This window comes from Oncorhynchus keta, chromosome 31, assembly GCF_023373465.1.
Source record: "Oncorhynchus keta strain PuntledgeMale-10-30-2019 chromosome 31, Oket_V2, whole genome shotgun sequence".
Taxonomy (NCBI): domain Eukaryota; kingdom Metazoa; phylum Chordata; class Actinopteri; order Salmoniformes; family Salmonidae; genus Oncorhynchus; species Oncorhynchus keta.
The window spans coordinates 10,987,742-11,011,827 of NC_068451.1; the positions used below are offsets into that span (position 1 = coordinate 10,987,742).

General features: G+C 42.6%; 1 protein-coding gene across 11 annotated transcripts in view; it reads left to right on the plus strand.

Moving 5' to 3' along the window:
* Window positions 1-24,086, plus strand: part of LOC118364046 (ras/Rap GTPase-activating protein SynGAP-like) — a 120,742-nt gene that overhangs the window by 45,121 nt on the left and 51,535 nt on the right. For 10 of the 11 annotated variants that reach the window (XM_052489547.1, XM_052489549.1, XM_052489553.1 and 7 more), the window contains exons 4-5: window positions 20,496-20,590; window positions 22,039-22,160. In XM_052489547.1, the coding sequence (XP_052345507.1) occupies window positions 20,496-20,590; window positions 22,039-22,160 (217 nt within the window). Of the gene's footprint in view, window positions 1-12,115; window positions 13,651-20,495; window positions 20,591-22,038; window positions 22,161-24,086 lie in introns of those variants that run through there. The other variant, XM_052489555.1, reaches the window with a different exon arrangement.

Here is a 24,086-nt window from a genome sequence, read left to right on the forward strand (position 1 = left end):
AGAGCAAAAATCAAGCCATGAGGTCGAAGGAATTGTCCGTAGACCTCCGAGACAGAATTGAGTCGATGCACAGATCTGGGGAAGGGTACCAAAACATTTCTGTAGCATTGAAGGTCCCCAAGTACACAGTGACCTCCAACATTCTTAAAAGTTTGGACCTACCAAGACTCTTCCTAGAGCTGGCCGCCCGTCCAAACTGAGCAATCGGGGGAGAGGTGCCTTGGTCAGGGATGTGACCAAGAACCCGATTGTCAATCTCACAGAGCTCTGGAGTTCCTCTGTGGAGATGGGAGAACCTTCCAGAAGGACAACCATCTCTGCAGCACTCCACAAATCAGGCTTTTATGGTAGAGTGGCAAGACAGAAGCCCCTCCTCAGTAAAAGGCACATGACAGCCTGCTTGAAGTTTGCCAAAAGGCACCTAACATGCTGACCAGACCGTTCACGTCGCGTGCACGAGCGTCACAAAATAAATGTAGAAATCCATGTTATTCAATTATTACACCCACACTGCTCGCACGTGCCAACGAGCGTATGCGATGCCAAGGGCTAAAATAGAACTCCTTTCTATTTCTGATGCAGATCGTGCTGAAAGTCCTGCCTCTCCCTTCTCCTCATTGGTTTATAGAAACAGGTTCCCATGTGCCATCTCCTCATTGGTTATACCCATGTGGGAGATTGAAAGACGAACTGTTTTGCCAGTAGTCGTGGTCATACTATGAAAGTTTAGATGTCAATCACCATATAAGTTCGAAGATGAAAAAGCCTGGAAGGAGGAGAGATGACTACAAACTATTCGGTTGGCCGTTTTATGTGTGGATTAATTGGCGGAGTAGAGGTCCTTGTGCATTTCATGTAAAATAACAACTCAATGTTTATATCCCAGGACAAATTAGCTAGCAACAGCAAGCTAGCTAAATAGGACAAATTAGCTAGCAAGTGCAAGCTAACTAGCTAAATTGCCATACATGTTTAATGGTTTTCGACCTGTTCCCAAATTTAGCTAATTTGTTCAGAGTTTGTTTTGATATTTCAACCTGAGTGTAGTGATCGCGTTTGGTGTAGGGGGACTAAATACATTTATGCACGATAGTGCACGATGGCGAAAGCGCGCAGCTGGTTTGGGTTCCGTGTAAAGACTCTCAGACCATGAGAAACAAGATTCTCTGGAATGATGAAACCAAGATTAAACTCTTTGGCCTGAATGCCAAGCGTCACACCTGGAGGAAACCTGGCACCATCCCTATGGTGAAGCATGGTGGTGGCAGCATTATGCTGTGGGGATGTTTTTCAGTGACAGGGATTGGGAGACTAGTCAGGATCGAGGCAAAGTACAGAGAGATCCTTGATGAAAACCTGCCCCAGAGTGCTCAGGACCTCAAGACAACGCAGGAGTGACTTCCCCACAAGTCTTTGAATGTCCTTGAGTGGCCCAGCCAGAACCTGGACTTGAACCCGATCAAATATCATTGGAGAGACCTGAAATTAGCTGACAGAGCTTGAGATGATCTGCCGAGAAGAATGGGAGAAACTCCCCAAATACAGGTGTGCCAAGCTTGTAGCGTCATACCCAAGAAGACTTGAGGTTGTAATCACTGCCAAAGGTGCTTAAACAAAGTACTGAGTAAAGGGTCTGAATAATGTGAATGTGATATCTGTTTTTTATTTTTAAGACATTTGCTAAAATGTTTTTTTTAAATCCGTTTTCACTTTGTCAATATTACGTATTGGGTTTAGATTGATGAGGGAAAAAACCAATTTAATACATTTTAGAATTTTAGAATAAGGCTGTAACCTAACAAAATTTGGAAAAAGTCAAGGGGTCTGAATACTTTCCGAAGGCACTGTATAGACCAAGGTCAAGGTCAAATTGCGTGGGTCAAATTGCGGGTCAAATTGACCCAGAACATCATGGATGTCACTATTCCGGTAGCGGGTCTAATTTAATGGTAAAACATGTAATTATGGGGTCTACCGAGTGGCACAGAATTCTAAGGCACTACATACCCGGGTTCATTTCCGGGCTGTGCCACAACTGGCCGGGAGTCCCATAGGACGGCGCACAATTGGCCCAGCGTCGCCCGGGAGGGTTTTACTTGGCTCATAGTTCTCTAGTGACTCCTTGTGACTTTTTAAAATTATCCTACAGAGTCACAAGCAGGTAAGACGTGTTGATTCTGCAGTTTCCAAATTACTCTTAAAAATGACCCGTTGAGCTGTTTTTCAAAATACAACTTTTTGGCAGAATTACTGTGATTACTGTCAACACTCAAAGCATTTATATTTAAGCTCAAAATATGCCACTCTGTTTTTTTAATGCATTTTCTTAAATTCATAATGTTCCTTAAGACATCCAGGGGACCATGACACAACATCCCAAGAACATTTAAAAAATGTCTTTGGGGATGTCCCCGGGTCCAACCAGGAACTACACAAATCCTCCAGTATAATATATACATATATATATTTTTGCCTGTTTTGCTTGTTATTCTGGCATTAATGTGTCACATATCAGTTTGCAAACAATGTAAAACAAAAATGTATTGAGTTGATAAAGCTGCATACAGACATGGTCTCTCTTTTGCTTTCTTGAGTAAGGCAGCTCCAAAATGCAAGTGTTTCAGCCTAGCTCAGTGCTTTCTGTGGAGGGGCAGCCAGCAGAAAATACAGAGCATAGGGTTTGTTAATCTTCTTATGTTGCTCCGTGATTGGCTCAGTGTTCTGTCACTCATGGGGACACTACGTCATCTCAAAATCTACAGGGAGAGCTAGAAAGTTCAAACCCCCTTGGGTGCTGCCATAGATTTACATTAGAAGTGCCCATCCAAGAAGGCTCAAGGTCGTTGGCCACAGATAAAATGACATCAAATCACGTTATATCTACCGTAGCTTTGATTGGACTGATCATGTCAACATCATACTTTCAAAATCTTAACTAGCAAGTTAGAGAAAACAGTCATTATCATGAATCACATCAACAATCTACTGGCGAATCCTTTTCAATCCTTGTCATATGAAGAGAAATGATAGATAAAATGTATCGGTGCTCATCGGCCATTGGACATATACATTACGCAACAACAATGAGTGGATTGGAAGGAATCAGTGGCTAACTGCAAGCATTGCAAAGCAATCACAATTTTGCTTCCCCTGCCTGCTATTCGGTGGAGAGGGTATGTGGTCCAAGTCTGGGTTTAAGGGTCTCTTTTCAAAGCTTAAAAGGATAAACATTCACACGCAACACCACGGGCCAGAAAAGGTTGAATACATTAGCCATGCTGTCAATCCAGCATGACTTCTGCCACGTTCAAAACAACTAGAAAAGCAGAACTGGGAAATCTCAGACTTCAGTGTGTTCTTGACAACTGGGAACTCTGACAACGAGCTCCGACTGGGAAAATACGTTTTGAACGGTCATTCAATACGAAATTCCAAGTCGGGAACTCAGGCCTCTTTCTAGAGCTCCAACCTGAAGATGTCATGATTCGATCTGTTTTTTTTTTCCCCGAGTTCCCAGTTGTTCTGAAATCTAGAGAATGAAAGACTTTGATGACAAAGTTTCATGACAAAATTTGCCCACAATAAGGACCGCTGCGCCACCTTCCTGTTCAAGTGAACACAACACAATGGTGAGTCCTAGAATGTCTTGTATGCTGCTGCATAAATTATGTAATATGCAAGGGAGATACAGTGGGGCAAAAAAGTATTTAGTCAGCCACCAATTGTTCAAGTTCTCCCACTTAAAAAGATGAGATAGGCATGTCATTTTCATCATAGGTACACTTCAACTATGACAGACAAAATGAGAAAGAAAAAAATCCCTAAAAATCACATTGTAGGATTTTTAATGAATTTATTTGCAAATTATGGTGGAAAATAAGTATTTGGTCAATAACACAAGTTTATCTCAATACTTTGTTAAATACCCTTTGTTGGCAATGACAGAGGTCAAAAGTCTTCACAAGGTTTTCACACACTGTTGCTGGTATTTTGGCCCATTCCTCCATGCAGATCTTCTCAAGAGCAGTGATGTTTTGGGGCTGTAACTGGGCAACACGGACTTTCAACTCCCTCCAAAGATTTTCTATGGGGTTGAGATCTGGAGACTGGCAAGGCCACTCCAGGACCTTGAAATGCTTCTTACATAGCCACTCCTTCGTTTCCCGGGTGGTGTGTTTGGGATCATTGTCATGCTGAAAGACCCAGCCACGTTTCATCTTCAATGCCCTTGCTGATGGAAGGAGTGTCACACCCTGACCATAGTTTGCTTTGTATGTTTCTATGTTTTGTTGGTCAGGGTGTGATCTGAGTGGGCATTCTATGTTGGATGTCTAGTTTGTCTGTTTCAGTGTTTGGGCCTGATATGGTTCTCAATCAGAGGCAGGTGTTAGTCATTTGTCTCTGATTGGGAACCATATTTAGGTAGCCTGTTTTGTGTTGGGTTTTGTGGGTGATTGTCTATGTTGATTGCTTGTGTCAGCACACTTCTCATTAGCGTCACGGTCGTTATTTTGTTTATTGTTTTTGAATAGTGTGTGTCAGTGTTCAGTGTTTTCTTTATTAAATTTCATCATGAACACATACCACACCGCATTTTGGTCCTCCGATCCTTCTCGCCTCTCCTCTTCAGATGAAGAGGAGGACGCCCGTGACAAGGAGGTTTTCACTCAAAATCTCACGATATATGGCCCCATTCATTCTTTCCTTTACACGGATCAGTCGTCCTGGTCCCTTTGCAGAAAAACAGCCCAAAACCATGATGTTTCCACCCCCATGCTTCACAGTAGGTATGGTGTTCTTTGGATGCAACTCAGCATTCTTTGTCCTCCAAACACGACGAGTTGAGTTTTTACCAAAAAGTTATATTTTGGTTTCATCTGACCATATGACATTCTCCCAATCTTCTTCTGGATCATCCAAATGCTCTCTAGCAAACTTCAGACGGGCCTGGACATGTACTGGCTTAAGCAGGGGGACACGTCTGGCACTGCAGGATTTGAGTCCCTGGCGGCGTAGTGTGTTACTGATTGTAGGCTTTGTTACTTTGGTCCCAGCTCTCTGCAGGTCATTCACCGTTTTTGCTCACCGTTCTTGTGATCATTTTGACACCACGGGGTGAGATCTTGCTTACCTATTGCAGATTTAGTCTTCCCAGGCTGGTGCAGGTCTACAATTTTGTTTCTGGTGTCCTTTGACAGCTCTTTGGTCTTGGCCATAGTGGAGTTTGGAGTGTGACTGTTTGAGGTTGTGGACAGGTGTCTTTTATACTGATAACAAGTTCAAACAGGTGCCATTAATACAGGTAACGAGTGGAGGACAGAGAAGCCTCTTAAAGAAGAAGTTAAAGGTCTGTGAGAGCCAGAAATCTTGCTTGTTTGTAGGTGACCAAATACTTATTTTCCACCATAATTTGCAAATAAAGTCATAAAAAAATCCTACAATGTGATTTTCTGGATTTTTTTTCTCATTTTGTCTGTCATAGTTGAAGTGTACCTATGATGAAAATTACAGGCCTCTCTCATCTTTTTAAATGAGAGAACTTGCACAATTGGTGGCTGACTAAATACTTTTTTGCCCCACTGTATGTATACTGCAGCTCAGAAAGTAATAGTAAGTGTATGTTGTGTAGTAAACTGTTAGAAACCCATGTGCATCACCTTAATAATTTGGTCCCTTTCAAATATTGTAAGAGCTTTCATTGTCTTCTTATACAGTATGCCCCCTTTATTTATCATTTGGTTCTGACTTGGTGTAGAGGGAGAATACTGTAAGAATGGACCATGTTCTGAATTCTGTCGCTTTACATTTCAAAAGTTATATTGACAACGTCCATCTTAGATGGCTTAATCATGTCTTAATCAAAATTACGGATTGCCTCTTATTCGCTCATTGTTCCCTTATGCTATGGCTTGTACATCTAAATTGTCAGTAGAAACCACATGTCTTTAAGCAAGTCAGCCATATCCCAGCTATGTTTTTTTAAAGGCAGTAAATTAGGTTGAATTAATTGTTTTTCGCTGTATGCTCGTCGACGCTGCTGTAGACATGGTGACCTAAGCCAGGGGTTCTCAAAAATAATATACAATGTAATATTATGAATCTACAATGTATGTTCTTAACCCTGGCCAACATAGGCCTGGTAGGTTTACAGGAATATTGGTATCCACAATAAGCCTATTCTCCACTAATTGTATTCTCCCCCACAATAAAAAATTAAAAAACAACAACATAAATGCACTGTAATTTAAGCTTTAAAACTGCCCCATTTTCTCTCTGCCTCATTATAAAATGTGTAGGATTGCAGGAAATGAGCTTTAAAGCTGCAAGGTGTTCTCTCTGATGCCAAGAGGCGGGCCTTTAAAACATTCGTTCCCAGGGCTCGAGACTTGGTTCGTCCAGCCATGCACGGCCAAAGTCATAGTAAAGCTTATTGTATGCTATTCTTATCTCACTAGAGTTGTGTTCTGACTATGGAATAGCCTGCAGACTAAACTTAAACTTGAGACTCTTGTCCCCCTGTTGCCCATTTTGTATTTTTGTATTGCTTGTAACTGTGTCGGGTAATGCAAGTTATTGTGCTGTTAGTAGAATAACCTATTTCTAAATGTAATCTGTTGCTGTATTTCTTTGTGTTATCTGTGATTATTTTGTTTGTCTTGTCTCGTTTCTTAATCATTGTACCTAAACTGTATGTGTAAACATGTATATGCAGGGCCCAGTTTTAAAAGAGACCTTGGTCTCAGTCTGTGTTCCTTGTTGAAATAAAGGTATAATAATAATGAAGGGTTCCTTGATGAATTTGCAATCACAAAAGGTGTCCCCGGCCCCCAAAAGTTTGAAAACCCCTGATCTAAGCTATCCAATTGGCCAACGGAATGCCTACAGGTGCACCTGATTTAGCTCTCTTGGCCCGCCGAGTTTGTATCTTCAGACAAATAAAATGGTTAAAAATGGGAACACTTCGCCTACCCGGCACGCAGGGCAGATGAATCAAGTGCACCTATCGCATTAATGGCGAAAAGGCTACTACAAAAATATATATTTTTAAATTGCCAGCATGATTGTACCTTTCGTTTAAGCTGCTGTACCAAAAGAGTAGTTATTGCTGCATCTTCCACATAAATGTCATAATGGGTACTGGGTGGCTGTATCACTGTCATTTGACCAAATGAGATCGATCGGGGCAGGCAGGCAGTTGCGGCCTTCTTCATTATCCCACATGAATCGTTCTGAAAACGACTGTTGAGTTCCATAAGTTGTCTGTCCAATATCTCATTCCATTATGCCTGTAAATCCAAGTTGCTCCTAACGGGGGCTGCATTCCCCACTGCCTGGGTACTGAGATCCTCAAAAGGTTCTACAGCTGCAACATCGAGAGCATCCTGACTGGTTGCATCACTGCCTGGTACGGCAATTGCTCGGCCTCCAACCGCAAGGCACAACAGAGGGTAGTGCGTATGGCCCAGTACATCACTGGGGCAAAGCTGCCTGCCATCCAGGACCTCTACACCAGGCGGTGTCAGAGGAAGGTCCTAGAAATGTGTCAAAGACCCACCCCAGTCATAGACAGTTCTCTCTACTACCGCATGGCAAGCGGTACCGGAGTGCCAAGTCTAGGACAAAAAGGCTTCTCAACAGTTTTACCCCCAAGCCATAAGACTCCTGAATAGGTCATCAAATGGCTACCCGGACTATTTGCATTATGTGCCCCCCCAACCCCTCTTTTACGCTGCTGCTACTCTCTGTTTATCATACAGTATATGCATAGTCACTTTAACTATACATTCATGTACATACTACCTCAATTGGGCCGACCAACGAGTGCTCCTGCATATTGGCTAACCCCTCTTTTACACTACTGCTACTCTCTGTTCATCATATATGCATAGTCACTTTAACCATATCTATAGGTATATCCTACCTCAATCAGCCCGATTAACCAGTGTCTGTATGTAGCCTCGCTACATTTATAGCCTTGCTACTGTATATAGCCTCGCTACTGTATGTAGCCTCGCTACTTTTATAGCCTCGCTACTGTATGTAGCCTCACTACTTTTAGAGCCTCACTACCGTATATAGCCTCGCTACTGTATATAGCCTCGCTACTGTATGTAGCCTCGCTACTTTTATAGCCTCGCTACTATATATAGCCTCGCTACTTTTATAGCCTCGCTACTGTATATAGCCTTGCTACTGTATATAGCCTCGGTACTGTATGTAGCCTCGCTACTTTTATAGCCTCGCTACTGTATGTAGCCTCACTACTTTTAGAGCCTCACTACCGTATATAGCCTCGCTACTGTATATAGCCTCGCTACTATATATAGCCTCGCTACTTTTATAGCCTCGCTACTGTATATAGCCTCGGTACTGTATGTAGCCTCGCTACTTTTATAGCCTCGCTACTATATATAGCCTCGCTACTTTTATAGCCTTGCTACTGTATATAGCCTCGGTACTGTATGTAGCCTCGCTACTTTTATAGCCTCGCTACTGTATGTAGCCTCGCTACTTTTATAGCCTCTCTACTGTATATAGCCTCGCTACTGTATGTAGCTTCGCTACTTTTATAGCCTCGCTACTGTTATTTTTCACTGTGTCTTTTTACACACAATCAACACCTCACCTTCTCCTGACATGAAATGTGTTCCAGAGCTTTAGTACAGCAGCATATCCTTATGGGAAATAAATGCCACCATTCAGTTGCTACTACATAGCAACCCCCCCACAACTCAGACTAGTATGTTCCGACACTCCCCCCCCCCCGCGTGACTCAGACTAGTACTGTATGTACTGACAACCCCAACAGTTAATGCTATACCAATCCAGAGGACCATATCGCTAACGCAGATGTCAATCATTTCTCTCCTTTATGGCTTTCATAGACCCTGACTCTCTCCTTTTGCATTCAAATGTATGCTTTTGCTATATTTCCTCTTTGTGCATCTCAAATAGGTGCATGCCAGTTGCTACAAATGGGTTAGCCAAGAATCAGTAGTTGTTACTGCCATACAGAATTAAATGGATGGAGTTGAAATGGAGGGAGTTCACTGTTGAAGAAAGTGACCAAGCAAAGATAAAACAACCTTGGTCCTCACGTCATATACAAGAGCATTTATGCCAGTACATCCGTTTACACAAAAGAGGCAAAAATAGCTATTGACTGGAGAGTATTGCTGAGAAATATAAGGACAGTGCGGTGTGGTCTTCTTGAAGTCATAATGGATATTACATGTCGATATGATGGCCAACTTTCCTTCATGTAGTACATATTGTATTAGAGCTTGCTCTAGCCCCTCTCTCTCTCTCTCTCTCTCTCTCTCTCTCTCTCTCTCTCTCTCTCTCTCTCTCTCTCTCTCTCTACCTCTCCATCTCTCTGTTTATCTCTCTCGCCCCCCTCTCTCTCTGTCTCTCTATGTCTGTTTATCTCTCTATCTATCTCTCTCCCCCCTCTCTCCCTATGTCTATGTCTCTATCTCTCCGCCCCTCTCTCAATTAAATTCAAGGGGCTTTATTGGCATGGGAAACATGTGTTAACATTGCCAAAGCAAGTGAGATAGATAATATACAAATGTAAAATAAACTATAGAAATCAACAGTAGACATTACACATACAGAAGTTTCAAAACAATTAAGACATTACAAATGTCATATTATGTACATATACAGTGTTGTAAAAGTACAAAAGGGAAAATAAATAAGAATAAATATGGGTTGTGTTTGTTCTTCACTGGTTGCCCTTTTCTTGTGTCTGTCTCTGACACCTTTATCTCAATGCCCCTATAGGTATGTATTGTATATCTATTATATCTGTTTTCACACGTAGAGTGTCGTTACCAGGCTCTCCAGCTGCACTAGTCAGGCTCTTAATTGAATATTTGCACACAGCCGTGTGCTGCAGCTCCGGAGGCACGTGGTTTTCCAGAGACAGAATACCGGTGTTGTCAGGCCAACACTCCCACTCTGACTGACTGTCAACTAAAGGCTCCACCACGCTCTGTGAAGCTAGAAAGGAGCTCATATACTTGGTCTATCAGTAAGTTATAGAGTAAGAATGGATGGGAGATGGGGAGATACAATATTCACACCATATGGTGGGTGAATGGGATGTTGTAAATGGGAAGGCGATGTATGTGTTATGGGTGTGAGTCCGTAGGGTATCTACAGAAGGTGTGCGAACATCCATGCAAATATCTTCACATGCAAGAGAATGCGTGGGCTTGTGTTGTGAATACTGCACTGTAATTGTGTGTGTGTTTATATGCCTGCTTGCGTGTGTGTGTGTGTGTGTGTGTGTGTGTGTGTGTGTGTGTGTGTGTGTGTGTGTGTGTGTGTGTGTGTGTGTGTGTGTGTGTGTGTGTGTGTGTGTGTGTGTGTGTGTGTGTGTGTGTGTGTGTGTGTCTGTACTGTATTGTAAACGGTGTCTGTGCCTCCAATGCGTTCCCAGTTTCCCACGTGCCTGTGCCTGTGCCCACCACTGCCAACATCCCAGTTTACTCTATAGCCTTGGCACTCCACCTAGCAAGCTGGCACTGTGCACGCTTCAAGTGTGTCCTCGTTTCATACCATCCCTCTATCCTATCTGATGGAGAGAGACAGGGAGAGAACTATGTGAACGGGTTGGACATTTGTATTGCATGGAGTAAGCAAGGGATGTGAAAAGGAAGAGTAAATGACAGTGGTGAGAGAGACGGAAAGATTACTACAATAGTACATCCGCCTTAGGTTCACATCACTAATGGTAACCATGGAAATAATTATAGAGCAGACACAGACGTTAGAGAGAATGCAAGAGAGAGAGAGTGAGAGAGAGGGAGCGAGGGGGTGAACGAGAGAAAATGTGTGTGTGTGGGAGGGGGTGTAGTAAATTGTTTTCTGCAATACTTAAATGATCCAATCCCTGTAATTCTTATCGCTCAGTGTCTTACTATCTGTAATGCGATGGGTTAAAAAGTTGGTCCAAGCTTACAGTTGTCATGGAAACAGATCCAAGTCACCCTTTACCCATTTGGAAATACTGATGGTTTTAAATTTACTATAAAGTGCCTTCACCGGCGATGTCTTAAGTGACTGAAATTAAAAATGGCTGGCTTTTTAGCTGTTGGTGATTAAAGAGTACCGCAAATTGTGCTTTGATGTAGGTCTACGTGAAGATAGGCATAGTGTTTTGTCACCATTACAGGTGTGTTTGGGTACTTTTGATGTACTCAGTTATCATTGCCTTTCTTTCCATGATAGATCATGTTATTTGCATTGAAATCATTACACCTACCCCAGATTTGTCTTGTGTCTCTGTGTGTGTTTCTGTATGCATGAGCGGGTTGCAACTTTCAGTGTCATAGTCATATTGTTACGCTCATGCCTCCCACACACTTGCCCCTAGCTCTGAACCTCTCATTCTCCCAGATGTGTGTGTGTGAGTGAGAGGGGGCAGGAAGAGAATGATGAAGGGGGTGGAGAGAGAAAAAGAGAGAGCACATTCTGGGCCCCTCATACTAGTACTGTACTTACAATCACTCCATTACTCGACTCCCACACCCTTTCAAAAACATTGCTGTCCTATCCCTTTAACAAAACTGAGATAGAGCGAGAGAGAGGGAGATGTGAAGGCAAAGCAAGGCAAGGCATAAGTGCTGCTCCAACCATATATACCTGTGTGACACAGTCTCGTTCGACATAGGTTGGATAAGACCTCCATCGAAGGAGAGGCGGATTACTTGAGGATGGACTATAATATCTAGCAACTGAATAAGGGATGCTAATTTGGAAATATTCACCCGGTTATTCCATGCTGTAGGACGCTGTTCACTTTCGTGTTGCTGTTTCGCCGTTATTTTTGTATGACGTTTGCGTTTTGATGGTCACCAATGATTCGCGCTTCCTGTACTTGCAAGAGTAGCCTGTCCAGGCGCTGGCACAGCATCTGCTAAACTGCTGCTAGTTCAATATTCTCTGGCGATTTGGGAACTAAGAAAGCATCGGTCTATCAACGGAAAGAGGACTTCGAATATCTTTCCCCTTGTATAAGAGTAGGACTTGTCGGAGCGCATCCGAACGCGCACTAGCCTATTTCCAATAATTGGCACACAGGACAGGCGAACCTCACGAACCCCCCACTCACACACATACACAGCTGCAGATGTCATGGGTTGATCTGCTTATTGTAAAAACTAAAACTGCAAAACATTAACCAAAAAGTGTTATTATTATTTATTTTAATCATTATTTTATTTTTCCGAAATCGAAATTGAGGTCTTGTAGAAAATCTATCCTCCACACCTGGACAACATCATTTTGTGGATAGAAGGCATAAAACCCTTAAAAACCATTGCTCAATTACAACCAAAACATGAGAGAAATTCGCCTCTGTAGATCTTCTGTAGGTTACCGAGGAAACGGCCGCGGGATTGGGGGCGAGGGCACCGGTGCGAGGGGACAGGGAGAGGCCGGGGAAGAGGAGCTCTCAGCGCGACTGCCCGCCGCGGAACAGCCGCTGCCGGTGCTGGAGAGCTTGGCTGGGGGGAGGTGGTGGAAGAATGAACCATACATCCGTGAGGAATTATAACAGTCGCGGACTTTGGAGACATAGCCTATTTCTAATTCTTCATATTTTTCCATATGGATATACTACTGTAAGAGACGTCTACAAATTCAATCAAGTATAGCCTAGGATAGCTAATATTTTGGTGTTATTTATGTGTGGGGAAATAGTAGCCTACAAAATCATCCTTATTCTCTGTAAGCTTACATGTGGCACTTTAAGGTCATCATAAATATATTTATGAGCACTTTTCAAAAGTATACAGCTTGAAGTTTAGACACTGCACCTTATGAGAAAACTACTGCCTCCCTTCATTGACCTATACACAAATGCCACGAGTAAGGCTATTCATTTTCCCTCTCCTAAATTGTACTTATAAAAACCTCTCATATTTATTTCACTGAGTTAGAATAGATTTTTTTTCATGAGTGAAACATTAAGTTGATCTAGAGATTCCTATTTCAAGATGCCTGGATAGTAAAGTCTGGTAATCAAGTCATTTATATGTGTATTTATGTGTTGAATATTTAAAGTGTGGACAAAGTTGTTGATAGTTATTTGGCTGTATATTCATTTTTGATTAGAATATATTCTACCGTCTTTGCTTGCTGGTGTTATTTAAATTGGATTCTTTGCTTGAGAATTGACCTCAAGCACTGCCTGAGCAATATATCTGTATGGCCAACTCATAGTCTCAGACCTGCAGATGCTGAACTCAATAGGTGAGGCACTCACCTGCTTGACAGCAACCCAGACGAATGCACTTAGGCTATCAGGCAAATGCCATGACACACATTCACAATCACGTCCAGTGTCAGCAGATACTCACTGACACCAATGTATTTCATTATTTATAGACACTAATGTCAAGGCATAGTGGAGGAGCATTGATTTACAGCAAGTTTGGGCCCAAAGGAATGTGACAACGACAACAATATCAAACAGACACAGACCGTGGAAAACTATGGTAACTCAAGACAAAGTTGGATATCTAAAGTTATTTGCTTCGAATTGCCTCCACTTTCTTATCGTGGGCTGAATAGACGATGGACATCTGAAGATACTTTAGAGGTCTGGGATCGAAGCACAACACCTCTCATCTTTCTTAGGTAGGAACCAACGCCGTCTTCTTTATTAGGTAGGAACCAAAGTTGTCATCTGATGTTTCATGTCTCATCTTGGTCATGACCAAGTATGTTTCATTCACCAGATTCTATTCAGGTCCTATACAGTAGGAACAGGCTTTTGGATTAAACAGTTTTGTTGTGCACACATGAAAGCATGTTGTCATGGTCCACACTGTTCATGTGTTACGGTCCGCTTTTATACTTTCCCAAATAGTAAGAAGATCGTAACATATTGCACCAATATAAGATGAAACATTTGAGTTGGGCACGTTTATGATGATAGTTCACCCTAAACTCAAACCAAACCACTTTGAGGTCTGAAAACATCTAGCAAACTTTGATTTTAGGATATAGGATATCAACTATAACTTTAAATCTTACAAGGCTACGTCCCTCTTCATTATTGGCCCTGATTGGCTAGAGCTAGACCAAGAGTAGAACATGCTCATTCTGGATATCTAGTTGAAAAATAGGAATATTGTATTGTCATGACAACGTATCCTTTCTGACATGCATCAAATTACACTAAGGAAGCTGCCGCTGCCTGCTAAGTGGCAAGCCTAAAAGCTCGACATTGTTTATCTGTTAAATCATTCATCAATTAAAACTCAGAAATTACTCCTAAGTGCGCATACCATAGAAATAATGAATTAGAACGGGTAAGGCCAAGTCAGTTTGACAGAACATTGACTTGAATGAGGATATCAGTTCTATAGATTCTATGTCTATGGCTCAGACATCCTCTAAGGCGTGGCCATACATGTAGAGACATGACCTACGTGTTTTGAAATACGTCAAGAAAGATCAACGTAGAACTACAATGGAGTATAGTGTATTTTGCACACAGGAGAGACGATCCTACGTTTGGATTTACAGTTCTTGGATCAAAAGCTAACAGGTCTGCAGACCAGCATTACATGAAAAACAATGGAAAACATACAAAAAGGCTCACAGCATTTCAGACACCCACTCCCTCTCCAGCCTCCATCACTCTGGCTATTGTACTCTCTCTCTCTCTCTCTCTCTCTCTCTCTCTCGCTCTGTCACTCTCTCTCCTTCGCTGTTTTCCTTCTACCTTTCTACCTCTTGCTTTCTTGCGTTTACTCTCCTGTCTTGCTCTGTCCCTCCCACTCGTTCTCACTCTATACATCCATCTCTCTCCTTCCTCTCGCTCTCTGCTCTCTCTCTCGCTCTTTTACTCCCTCACTCTCCCTCCCTCCCCATCCTGTCTCTCTGAGGGACTAAGCTCGAAGCTGTTGCCACCCACACGTTTCATCTTCAGCTTTCGGCTTGACATCAGATTTACATTCAGAAGGAAAAAGAGTGCACCATTTCACATGCACAAACACATGCCAACGCAAACTGACATGTTCACACATCCATGTGCATGCCAGTGCAAACTGTGCTGTATGCACACAGGCACATGCACACGTGCATCATTGGCATCATGTAGGCTGTAGGCGGCGTATACAAACGCATGCACAATTGCAGATGAACACACACGTCATCTGCATCCTGTTGGATCTGTGAACACGTTCTCAGTATAAAAGGTTCTATGGGTTAAAGTCAGATGCAGTAACAGAAGAATGAGAACCCTATTGCTTTCTCCTCTATTTTTAGAAGGCTCATTCAAACCATCTCTACATTCCTCTAACCCTCCCTTCATTATGTAATGCCTAGTACTATTTAATATACTACTATACTATTTAAGTCAGTCTAAGGCTGTATATTTTTTTACTGCTTTGCATTCGTCTGTCATTTGGTAGTACTAGACATGGTGAACCCCAGATATCCTAAACATTAACCGAATGATATCAGCATGACTATAGATTTTCATTTCCCCCCCACATTTGGAGCGTGTTTCCTCCCTCTGTTGCTTAGCGTTTGCGAAGGTGAATGTGTAGGATGTAGTTTATAGGCTCCTAAGTGTCTTTTCTGTTTCCTGGCTTTGTTATGTGTCTGTAACTCAAATGCAAGGTACTTGGAAAATGTTGCCATGGAAACTACATAAAGAGCCCGGGTTTGGATCAAAAGGGATTGGGTGAGAAATTGAATGAAATGGACCTATTGAGTCCCTTTTACCAGTGGCTTTTTAACGCATAATCATAAATCAATATTCAATGTGGTCGATTATTGCTGAACACCATTAAGGAGTTCATATAGGACACAAATAATACTGGTGCTACTGCAAAACGTCACAAAATTCATGCCTCTCATTTGTCTCCACTTAAGGTAGAAGTTGCTCTAACAACAGATTTAGGATCAGATTACGAATCTCTTCATAAGAAGAGACCATGTTGGGATGAAAAAAGATCTGACCCTATATCAGTGTTTAGAAGCAACTTCAACACACTCATCTTGTCTCCCCACTCTGAGCATGAAGTGTTATAGTAACACATGGACATGATTGAACAAGTGAGGATACGTGGTTACGTTTGACATGTATAAAAGAAATAGAGCCGTACACTCATAAGTTCCAACGTCAAGGTATGTTTGGGAATAAAGGTACGTGGTTGAGCTTATCAGTATGTGAGCTCCATTTCTTTTATACTGGCACTGCACCCCACTACAGTATGGGTCAGGATGGGTCATTTAAAATGTCAACTTCACTGGTATAGGGACATCCCAAAGATCCCGGATAGCACAGACCCTAAAGGATGTACGTTTGATCACGCTTGACTACATTTTACATGTGTCTGACTCACCCATCATAATACATACATGATGCTCTTAGGATTTCAATAGCATGATTCCCCTCTCGCCTCCTACTTCATAACATCTGATTTGAGTTCATACGAAAATGACATACTGCTGCTATGACACGTGGGATTACACTTTCCTAATACCAAGTGACAAGCTAGCCCAGACCCCAGATGATCTTGTGTACCATGAACCCTACACAACAGTGTTAGGTCACTTGTCATTTACATCTACTTATGTCATTTCTAGAGCAGAATATTGTAGTATGAGGAAATGTTTGTGGTAATTAAAAGTATGTGGGTGCCTGGTTCAAAAGGAATAGTGAAAAAAGAAAAAAACAAGTGCAGGTTTTTCATGATAGAACAGAAAGTTGCCCATAGTATGTTGTCTCTGGTCAGTTATACATTGTGGCTCAGTTACACATAAGTATAGCATCTAGAATGAAGCATGCTAATGCATTGGGCAAGTAGTATGCTAAGTAGTGCGCTAGTATGGACATTGGGACATAGCACTACAGTACATTACTAGTGGAGATTAGTATGCGCTACACTGCACTACACGGCCTCAGATCCTTTCTTGTAAGTTTGCATATCACTAAGGAATTGGAACAAAGACTGTTGGCATTTGTAAAGCTTTGAAACATCCACTTTTGGAGGTCAAACCGCAACGACTCAAAATCACAACACTGTAATACTGTTTCTTTGTAGATAAAGCAAATAACACTTTATGTTTAAATGGGGCAGAAATCCTTGCCTGGCGATTGCAAAATTTGCCATAATGAGAAAAAAAGTGGTGTAATAAATATAATGTCGATAAAATATTGTAGTGAAACGGATCATTAATCCTAGTAATATTATCATAATGTTTTATTATGCACAAAGCTCTTATGAATAACTGCAGCCTATCAGGTATATTTAAGTGTTTTGCTCATAATCATTACCAAACATGTACATTACTTTCTTAATTTACTGAGCCAACTGACACTCAGACTTTGCCAAATTATTGTTGTTGCCTAGCAAGCGTTATGCTAAGGGAATCTCAAGGGTTTGTTCTGTTAGTACGGAAGCATCGGAACCTTTATTGCATAAGCACTTCCACAATGTCAGGTTTGACTTCACGCTGTGATTTGTGAGCTTTGAGTGAAGGCCGATGGTGGTGAACAGCAGATACGGAACGACCTTGCTGAACTATTTCCTCTTTCCGTAAACTCACCGTCACGCTGCAAGGCTCTGTGCACTTTCAGATCAAACAAAAGGCTTCATTCACCAATCATATCAGAGCAAAAAACCCAAAGATTTCAAGAGGGGTAACCCATGACAACCAGCGGTGACACTTTATTTGGATAGTCCATCTGCTCTACAGACTATCAGCAACATTTCAACTAACTATCGACTAACCCTAACCCTAGCCCTAACCTTAACCATTACGTAACCCTTATTCTAAACCTAATCCTAACTGTTGCTTATCAACAGATAGTTTGTTGATAGTACGACCATCTGTAGAGCATCTACAGATGGATTATCTGGACGATCCAAATCCACATTCATAAGAATTATATTTGCTGTGTTTTTGAATAATCTCCTTCACATAGTAGACTCAGTGTTGAAAAGAGTGAAGAAAACAACTTGGTAGATCTCCAAACAAATCAAAGGTTTGGCCCAATGAAATCCTCCATGAGACCAATATTTTCAGATAATCTTATGAATCTAAATTGGCAACAAAGGACAGTTTTCACCCTCATGGAGAGAGCCTGACGTCAAGTTGCTGACTGTTTCCAGCTTATCTAAATGCCGAGCTAGCTAAAGCCACAGAGCAGTCACACCTTTGGACTGTAGGAGGGATACCAGCTGAATTTCATTTAGCTACTCAGGCATGGCTACTGTCTACTTGCTCTAGGAAAACTAATTTGTTTCGTGAACAGTAGTTCCAGAAGGAAATGATGCACCTCTTAGTTTATGTTGCATTTTGACTGGGGCTGTATTTGGAGTTCATACATAATGACTGTTGTTCTGCCATTTTTCTAACTATGTAAACTGACCAGGAAAAGGTCACATGGTCAGGAAAAGAACTCTGGTCCCTAAAAATGACGTTTTGTCTATGTCATAAGAGATCATGACACCAGGGTGACTAGAGCCTGTAGTTTTCCTGGTTAGGTTATGTGGTCAGAAATACTCAGGTCCCTTAGTATGATAACTACCTCAATACAGATGTAGGGTCTTAATTTGAGCCAGTTTGCTACAGCCGGAAAACAATTCTGGAGCCAGAGGAAATATGAATTATTATGTGGATTATAACTAATGGACATTTTTGTAGAGGTTGATATATTATTAGGGCAAATCAAGTCAGACATTTTTAAGTGTAAATTACAAATGTAAGAAGCCTTTTTAAAGCTGAAATACACTACAAGTAAAAATGTCCTGCTGTGCAGGAAAATTCTCAGAAACAAAAGAATGATCAAATTAAGATCCTGTGTGCTACCCATATTTACAATGGACAATGATGGACGAGCAGTTGGTTCATTGATCCTGGGATTTTCCGCTGTGTATAATGGACATACACCCTTTTGGATTTCATAACCCTCTGTGATTCGTTGACTTGGTTATCATCACAATGAGGATCCTTCCCTTAGGCGCTCGCTCAGCTCAGTGCGTGGGCAGTGGAAAGTAGCATGACAGCAGAGTCATGAGAAAAGATTGACATTTTGGGAAGTAGAGGGAATGTAGAGACCAGATAAAGAGAAGGAATTCAGATAAATGAAAGGAGGATGAAATAGAAGGATGGAGGAGACAAGATACATTAAGTAAAGGGGAAAGACGGGACCATGGGAAAACGTGAAGAGTGAGGAGAGGAAAGAGAGTGCGATGAGAGGCTGGAGAGAGGAGAGGATAAATGCACTTTTGAATTATGTAAAATAGCTGCGTGGGAGAGAGGAGGAGTGTGTGTGTATGCCTGAGTATTTGTGTGTCTGCGTGATAGCAGAACCAGGGAGAGCGAGAAGGAGAGAAAGAAAACGAGAGAGAGAAGAGAGGGTGAGAGGGAGAGACAGAGAGAATAAGAGACAGGAAGAATATTTATAGCCTCAAATATGACGATGTTATCATTGATCTATCTCAAAAGAGGGTAGCAGAGAAAGGGATAGGGAGGGAAAGAAAGACTGAAATGAAGGGGCCTCAGATGCTTTCCCGCTTTCGTTCCCGCTCCCTTCTTTCCATGATACTGCGTACATTAGTTAACTTCTCCTTGCCTTATCACAGATCTTCCCCTGTGTCCAGCCACTGGTCTCCTCCCGCTGGGCACACACTGGTTGAATGAATGTTGTTTCCACGTCATTTCAGCGGAATTCCTTTGAACCAACGTGGAATAGACGTTGAATTGACATCTGTGTCCAGTGTGTTCTGCCTTCCATCATGGATAGTACAGAGTGTTAGAGTGGGCTTGTGTGATCCATCTTCTCTACTGTCTGGCCACTGGTCTCCTCTGCCATCCATCATGGATAGTACAGAGTGTATTCCCTTACTGCCTAATTCACTACATTAGGGACTGACTCACGGACGGAAGTCAATAGGAGCTTTTGTTTGTGAATGCCCCCCCTCCCCTCCCTTGGTCCCTGCCTCCTCTCTCCCCTCCCCCGACACACTCAGTGCAGATTGTTAACGTTTGCCTCGTCGAACGGCCAGGCAGAAAACCCATCCCTTTCAACTCACTCACCTCACCCCTCCTATGCCCTCCTCTTTCATCTTCCTTCCCATGCAGCTCTCCATCTACATCCCTCATTTTCCTGGTAGGAGGAGAAGAAGTAGGGGGATGATGGAGATCAGGGTTAATGGGACATTATCATCGCATTGCTTCTCTCACCCTTAACCTTGCTCTCTTGCTCTCTCCATTGCAATTTTTATAAACACTCTACCTTCACTTCATCTTCTGTTTTTTTCACGTTACTTGTCAGTTTCTCACACTTTTCCTATCTCCCCTGACCGTATGCATGTACTGTGTGTATCTTCTCTCTTTCACCCCCGTCTCCCCGCTGACACACATGCCAAGACCATGCCCTCTCTCGCTCCCTGTCTTTTGCATTCTCTCTCTCTCTCTCTCTTTCTCTTACCTGACTTCTTCCCTCTCTCTCTCAGAGAACGCTCGCGCCCGGCGGAAGAGCATAGCCAACGTGAAGCAGCCAAGCATGGAGATCCCTCCCACTGCCCCTCCCCAACCCTTCCGACAATCCGTGAGTACCCCTCCCTCCTACCGCCCTCACTCGCTCCCCCCGTCCCTCTCTCTCTCCCTCCCTTCCCACTCCCCACCACACACCTGTCGCAGGGCCAGTGGAACCCCTCCCTTCCCCTTCCCCCTCGCCCTCTCACCCTCTCTCTCCCCCTCCCTCCCCCATGGCCACTCCTGCCCTCAGCAACGCTACAAGAAAGGGGTCGGTACTCCCCCTCTCTCACTGCCCCTCTCCCCCTGCCTGTCCCTTAGTCTCCCCCACTCCCCCCCTTCTTCTTATTGGCCGGGGGACTGGAGGGTTGCCGCTTCCAGCCCAGTGACCGGACGCCATATCGCACCTCTTCCTCCGATCGAGGTACATGACTCAGATGTCTCTGTATGTGGTGAAGAAACCCCCTGTAAACTTCACGTTACGCTATGGAATTTTCTGTTCCCTATGCCAAATCTGATCCACCACTGTGATTCAGTTCTTCTGACTGTATGAGGCTTCAAAGTGTCAGACAGGCTGGCTAATCAAGCCAGAATGACTTATCTAGTCCTACCAGTCGGTTACTGTGACGGTCAGCAAATGAGTCAAATTTTTAGTCACTTCTTTAAAACAGACTTCAGTGACACAAAGCTCACAAAAAGTGAATGCTTGGTCTCGATTCAGACCAACTCCTCGCAGAATGGAGTGTTCAATGTTGATGTGTAATGTGCAGATTGATATCTGAGTGGATTTTAGACATGGAGGGAGGTTGAATTCAGCTGATTCAGTATTGTAAGACTGTCATAAAAAGCATTGTTATTATTCAGATACAATAGCAGCATGTCTCTCCTTCCACTCTGAGAGGAAAAGGCTGCATAGTAGTTGTATGGAACCTTATACTGCATGTTGCGGAGAATGACATCATTCATTGATTTTCATTCTACTATTGAAGCCTTGTTCTCCCTGTCAGCACTTCTTATAAAAGACACAGTATCAACACACAGCCTGTTAGATTAGACCTGTGTTATATACTGACTAAATCAGCTGATTAAAATCAGGGGAATATGGTTGCATGGAAGCACAGGACAAAACTGCACTGCAATATGAAGCTCCTTTTTTTACTGAGGTTCAGTGTATGCTGTTGGATTGTGGGTATATTTATGGCACAACACCACCCACTGTTGGTTACCAGATGATACTACACTAATCTACTACTGCTGTATTGTGGATGTGTGACTGATATAATATGCAATAAATCTTTCTGTTGCTCTCCCCCTTCGTGCATCTGTCATTCACTAAATCACATATGTCTTCTGTTCTTCTTCCAATCCATTTTGGGCACAAAATATCGATCTTTCCCCTCTCGACAACTCTGATCTTTCTCCTTTCCTGTGTCCCCTCCCTCCCTCTCTCCCTCTCTCCATCCCTGTTTCACACCCTCTCATTCTTCACCTCCTCCCTCTCTCCATGGCTGCCCTGTTCAGAGTTTCCTCAGTAGAAGGTTGAAGGGCTCTATCAAGAGGGCTAAGAGTCAGCCCAAACTGGACCGCACCAGCAGCTTCCGACACATGATCCTCCCCCGCTTCCGTAGTGCCGACCAGGACAGGTACGAGTCTCTGTGTGTGTCTGTGTGTGATTCTGTGTGGGTGTGCGTGTGTTCCCTGCTCTCTCTGTTCCGGAGCAGGTCAGGCAGGCACTTAACTTGTCTTTCTCAGTATGTGTGTGTACACTCCTACCTGTGTGTCCACATGTATGTGGGACTCTTAAAGATGCTTTCTTGTGTCTATTTTGGATACCTTTCAAGGACAATGTGGCATGTACTGTGTTTTACTGTTACTCCTAGCTTTAATGAAACCAGTAAGCCTTGACAGTAAGTGTTTGTTTCACAACCGCCCCTCAGTGCCGCTGCACTCCCATTTTACATACTACATCGTTTATGACTGCTTAATACATGGAGAATACCAATAGAAGATTTCATTTTAAAAAGTCCTGACGTTTCCATGGCAACCATCAGACAGCCGTATGGCCACAGAACAGACATACAGTTGAAGTCGGAAGTTTGTATACACTTAGGTTGGAATCATTAAAACTCGTTTTTTTCAACCACTCCACAAATGTCTTGTTATTACCAAACTATAGTTTTGGCAAGTCGGTTAGGACATCTACTTTGTGAATTTTTCCAACAATTCTTTACATACAGATTATTTCACTTATAATTCACTGTATCACAATTCCAGTGGGTCAGAAGTTTACATACACTAAGTTGACTGTGCCTTTAAACAGCTTGGACAATTCCAGAAAATGATGTCATGGCATTAGAAGCTTCTGATAGGCTAATTGACATCATTTGAGTCAATTGAAGGTGTACCTGTGGATGTATTTCAAGGCCTAACTTAAAACTCAGTGCCTCTTTGCTTTACATCATGGGAAAATCAAAAGAAATTGGCCAAGACCTCAGAATTCTTTTGTAGACCTCCACAAGTCTGGTTCTTCCTTGGGAGAAATTTCCAAACGCCTGAAGGTACCACGTTCATCAATACAAACAATAGTACGCAAGTATAAACACCATGGGACCACGCAGCCGTCATACTGGACGCGTTCTGTCTCCTAGAGATGAACGTACTTTGATGAAAAAAGTGCAATCAATCTTAGAACAACAGCAAAGGATCTTGTGAAGGTGCTGGAGGAAACAGGTACAAAAGTATCTATATCCACAGTAAAACGAGTCCTATATCGACATAACCTGAAAGGCCGCTCATCAAGGAAGAAGCCCCTGCTCCAAAACCGCCATAAAAAAGCCAGACTACGTTTTGCATCTGCACATGGGGACTTTGTGGAGAAATGTCCTCTGGTCTGAAACAAAATAGAACTGTTTGGCCATAATGTTCATCGTTATGTTTGGAGGAAAAGGGGGGCTTGCAAGGCGAAGAACACCATCCCAGCCGTGAAGCACGGGGGTGGCAGCATCACGTTGTGGAGGTGTTTTGCTGCAGGAGGGACTGGTGCACTTCACAACATAGATGGCATCATGAGGGAGGAAAATTATGTGAATATATTGAAGCAACATCTCAAGACATCAGTCAGAAAGTTAAAGCTTGGTCGCAAATGGGTCTTCCAAATGGACAATGACCCCAAGCATCCTTCCAAAGTTGTGGCAAAAGGGCTTAAAGACAACAAAGTCAAGGTATTGGAGTGGCCATCACAAAGCCCTGATCTCAATCCCATAGAAAATGTGTGGACAGAACTGAAAAAGTGTGTGCGAGCAAGGAGGCCTACAAACCTGACTGGGACAAAATTCACACAACTTATTGTGGGAAGCTTGTGGAAGGCTACCCGAAACATTTGACCCAGGTTACACAATTTAAAGACAATGCTACCAAATACTAATTGAGTGTATGTAAACCTCTGACCCACTGGGAATGTGATGAAATGAAATAAAAGCTGAAATAAATAATTCTCTACTATTATTCTGACATTTCACATTCTTAAAATAAAGAGGTGATCCCAACTGACCTAAAACAGGGAATTTTTA